The sequence below is a fragment of the Berghia stephanieae genome, chromosome 5, assembly GCF_034508935.2.
Source record: "Berghia stephanieae isolate SIO BIC M18660-M18661 chromosome 5, UCSD_Bste_1.3, whole genome shotgun sequence".
Lineage (NCBI taxonomy): Eukaryota > Metazoa > Mollusca > Gastropoda > Nudibranchia > Aeolidiidae > Berghia > Berghia stephanieae.
The window spans coordinates 77,382,034-77,387,033 of NC_088364.1; the positions used below are offsets into that span (position 1 = coordinate 77,382,034).

Sequence of the window (5,000 nt, forward strand, 5' to 3'; positions counted from 1 at the left end):
GTGGCATTGAGCAAGTCGCTTCAATATGCGGAGCTGCAATGCATGGCTGGGATGGAAAAAGTCGAATGTATAGTTATAGTTTTGGGAGATATTTTTCCCTTGTAAATCATCTCTGTTATGTATTGTTATTTTTAAAAACTTTAACATATGATTTATAAACATTTGAGTGTATTCCCCTTGGTTCTTCTGCTGGTGTCTAGGTGAAACATTTAGGTAATCTCAAACTAAGCACACTGATAGTGTGCTCTTGGAATCTACATATGTTCCCTATTTAAACCATTTCCCCTAAGTCTTACTTTTTCCTCAAGTTTTTTAAACTGTACATCTAGAATGTTTTTACTATCCAATTTTCTTCCTTTTTACTGGCGCTAAATGACCTAAATGTGTTGCAAGAGGCGTAAAACCCTTAAAAACAAAAACAAACAGACCCTAGAGACAAATTTCCTCTATGGGATGAATAATGGGAATTTGGTTTCATTTTAATTTTACTTTTTATATATTTGTATTTAAATAATTGCAATTTTATACGTTATTCCCAGACGTCTCGAATCGATGGAGAGTCAGGCGAGAAGTTGGGACAGGAAAGTGGAGAGTTGGAGGAAACAGCTCAACAATCGCAATGTGACTGGACAGTTACACTGGAAGGTGGAGATGCGAGGACGTGGGGAATATTACAGTAATCCTTTCTACACAGGATGTCCTGGATACAAGGTAAGGCAGTTCTGAGCTCTTATAAAAACAAAACCCTCAACATTCGCCATCCGGATATAACGTACCAACACACAAAACGTGTAATCATAGTCTGGTTGACACACTTTAGTAGGAACTGCTCATATACATGGCTTGCTGAAAGCAAAAACAAACAGCTGAGTGACCTCAATTTCGTTCTATCCATAAGTGAAACTTCAATAAATTAATAGTCCTATAAAGCCGTTCGGGTCATGGGACGGGAGTTCATTCCGGTTTTTATAACGTGAAACGCGACAATAGCAATTGCTTTCCATCCTTTGGATAGCCTATCGCAAAGTACTTTCCGCCAGATGTAACAGTGTGTGTGACAATGCTAAGGATCTTGACATTTCCTTGCCGGATACCAGGGTGGGGTCTTTCAACCTCCCACGGTGGGCAGAAGGTCACTTGCTGTATCTTCTATCCCCCTTATATTTGTTTTCTGGGTTGTTTCCTGTCATTGTCTTGGGTTATTTGGTATTGTCCATTCCATGGATGAGTAATTGGCTGAGAGGGAAACGGTCGAATGTAAAGTGTTGGTTTTGGGAGGTGATATTTTCTTTCTTTGTAAATCATCTCTTTGTAATGTACGGATCGTTATATTTTTGTTTTGAACATATTTTGTAAACATTTGAGTTTGATCTACCTGTGGGATCCAGTGCTGGTGTCGGGATTAGACGTTTATGTGATCTCAAAGTACATTGGTGGTGTGCTCTTGGTATTTACATCTGTTCCCAATTTGAACCAATTCCTCATTGTTTTATTTTTCTTGTGTGCTTTAATTGTAATTCTAGAATTTTTCAACTATCCCATATTTCTTTTTAACTAAGAACTACATGTGTCACAAGTGCTTTAAAACTATTAAAGACAAACAGAACTGAAAATATTCCCTACATCCCGAAAATAGGTACAGGTTGATCTTGATGCCGATGTATCACGTGATGGCAACATCCGGTTCGGTCTGACCCTGCTTCGTGGGGACTACGATGACCAAGTCATGTGGCCTTTCAATGCCACGGGTTACATCACCATTCTAGACCAAAAGGTTGGTTCGAAACCCAAGAATTATACAGCAAACCTGGTCGTCAGAGAGGTGCCCAGAAATCGACAGGGCAATCGGAGTGATCGATTATTCAAAAGATGTGAGTAGATGAAACGTGTGAAATATTTATTATTTTTCTTTTATTATCCTCACCCCATTTGGTTATTTCCTCCGACAACGTTGTTCCATCCATCCGTTGGTATTGTGATGGAATCATCAGGGAGGAATTCTGTATAAGTGTCCGGCAGGAATGCTGTGTACAGATGATGCCCATATTGTTTCCGGATGTAGGTTTGTTGCGCATGTATGTTTGCGTGTGTATATGTAGAACACTCTATGAATAATATGCGCTTGGCTAAGAAGCTCACAACATTGCCATGCCGAGGTACAAAGACCAACACACAAAACTCTGTGCAACCTCTGGTTAATACAGTTTAGTATAAAACGCGATGGCAAAAAACATAAAGACTCGAGTGACATCAACTATAAACTATCTATGAGCTATCCCCTCAACCGTATTATTTTTTTCCCTATTTTCATTATCATTATTGTTGTTGTTACTGATAAAATACTTTGTGATCTGTATGTGTAAGCATTTGAGAGTGTTCCTCTTGGTGGGATCCTGTGCTTGTCGATGGACGAGACTTAAGTGATTTCAAACTAAGTAGGTACATTAATCGTTTGCTTTTGGAATCTACATCTGTTCCTCATTTGAACCAGTCTCTTTGTCTAACCCTTTCTTGTGTGCTTCAATGTAAATCTAGTGTCTTTACTATCTCTTTTTCTTAAATTTTACTGGTGCAGCAATAACTTAATTGTACTTCAAGCACCGTAAAACCCTTAAAAACAAGACTAAAGAAAAACCAAAAATCAAAAACAAAAAAACAAACAAACCACAAATCTCGACTAATTATCTATTGAGCGAATGCGTTATCTACCAAGTTCAGTCCTTTAGTGTGGACAAAGAAAAATTACAATGACCTCTCCACACGGGAAGGTGTCTCGGTGTTAAGTCTTGTTTTTAAAATTGTGTGCTTTTGTGAGTTTTGTTCACTCGTAGAAATTATAGAGCCTTTAAAAAGTTTTTACACGTGTGTTAAAAGTATTCACTGTGTTGGTTACAACTAAGGGACAGAATCTGTGATAACCGTATTCATCTTATAGGGTTTGAGTTTCCCCTAAGACCGACCAGAGTTCTCTCCCTTGGAAAGGGCCATTACTTATTTCTCTACATAACATTGGGGAGATGGCTGCCTATGTAGGGTTGCCATTGTCGAATGAAAAATGTCAACTTCTAGCAACTTGAGTTTTCATATATCGCAATATCCGCTAAACGTGCTCAAAGCGCTTTACAAGAGGTCTCTAGCGAACAGCAACACTTAATATGTAGGGCGATACGTGACGCTTGTTTGTCTGAAAAACTGCAAAATATCGCCTAAAAAGTATGAGACAACGCTGTTAACAGCCAGGTACTCATTTTACACCTGAATTTGGTAAGAGAATGTGAGTAAAGCGCCTTTTCAAGAACTCAACTATCCCATCTCGGGACACGGAACCCCAAGACCTTCCGATCCGAATAAGGGTGTCATACCACTAGACCACATAGTCGCATAGATCTTTCCCAAAAAGTTCCTGCTCCCTAATTTGTCACTTCTGTAGTAAACACTTACATTTTAAAGATAATTTAACATCTTTGCTCATTGCTTACGGAGTTGAACATTACAGGCGCCATCCTAATACTCTTTATATGATTCAAATTTCAGTCCTACCAAAGCCAATCAAACGAGACGAGATTATTGGACAGGGTTCCAGGTTTCTCAAGAACGGCTGCTTGTTCCTGGAAGTGAGCGTGGTTCATTGTGTGTACCCGCTGCCGGACACGACTGGATCCCATATCGCCAGCTTGACCCCAGTCTCCCTCCACGCCATGCAAAGTCCCGTAGCTCACTCGTCCCCGGCATCTCCAGTTTTCAGTCTGTCGTCAGCCGTTTCACTCATGCAATAATTGGACGCGCTGTGTAAATATTACTTTTTGTCTAGTCGAATTTTCCATAATATCTCTAAAAGGTAATAATAAAAAAGGAATGTGACAGCTTAAAAAAAAAAAACAAAACAAAAAACAACAAAAAACAAATTACCAAACACTGAATGTTTCGGACTCGAAACCCTTTTCAGCCGACAATAAAAACATATATAAATTACTAAAAAAAAAAACAGATCCTGGTTGGGGTTCCTGACCTCCCATAGTGGGCAGGGAGGTACTTACGGTCTCTTCTATACCCCTTTATCTGTTTACTGGCGCTGATGCTCTTGGAATCTACATCTGATCCCTATTTGTTCCCAGTTCTCCTGTGTCTTACTTTTTCTTGGGTACTTTTATTGTAATTCTAGAACTTTTTACTTTCCCATTTTCTTCCTTTTTACTGGCGCTGATATAACCTAAATGTGTTGCAAGCGCCGTAAAACCCTTAAAAACAAAAACAAAAAAACAGATCAACAACAGAGAAATTGTTTTGAAGCTGTTTTACTCATTTTTGTTTACTTTTACAGTCCACAGCATCTAACAGCTTAATGTCCCGTCCACAATATCTCTAAGCATTTTGATTTTCGTCGTCTAATACATTTGGGATAAACAAACATGTTGGTACAATCCAATCCCTTGTCAATTGAAATCAAGAAAATATTCGGGATAAATTCTGCTCTACGTGAGAAAATTCCTGTAATTTTCTGGCTATTAACACACTGATAATTATTGAAGCCTAATAATTTGCGTTCGTGTTAAAAGGAATAAAAAAGAAAAAAACTTGTGTAAACACATGCAAATTGAGAAATTCAGCAGCCGTAGTGTTATTCAGGTAAACATCTCAAACGTGAAAATGTTAAGATATGAATTGGTCCTCAAGATCTATCTCGTATTTTAACTTGGTTTTGATCCATGAGATATATAAACATATTACAACGTAACTTATCTTTCAATAAGCATTGACAAGGGAGGCAACAAAAGTTCATGCCTTATGTGACTGTCTCAAAGATTGGCATTTCTACATTATGTGATGATAAAAATTGATTTTAACAGGATTTTATTCATTCTGTATTTTCTTGTCAACTTTTAATTCTATTGTTCGGACACATTTTTAAACGGATTTTAATTCATTGTTGATTTTGACTGGTAATTGTAAAGATAACTTTTTAATCAGAATGATTCTGATATACAAAAATGTGATTCACT

General features: G+C 37.9%; 1 protein-coding gene across 1 annotated transcript in view; it reads left to right on the plus strand.

The window, feature by feature from the left end:
• Nucleotides 1-539: 539 nt before the first annotated feature.
• Nucleotides 540-5,000, plus strand: part of LOC144973643 (TNF receptor-associated factor 6-like) — a gene marked incomplete at its 5' end in the record, with an annotated part of 4,700 nt that continues 239 nt past the window's right edge. Inside the window, 3 exon segments of the mRNA XM_078916350.1 lie at nucleotides 540-711; nucleotides 1,637-1,871; nucleotides 3,535-5,000. The exon segment at nucleotides 3,535-5,000 is cut by the window's right edge and continues 239 nt beyond it. Of these exon segments, the coding sequence (XP_078772476.1) occupies nucleotides 540-711; nucleotides 1,637-1,871; nucleotides 3,535-3,776 (649 nt within the window).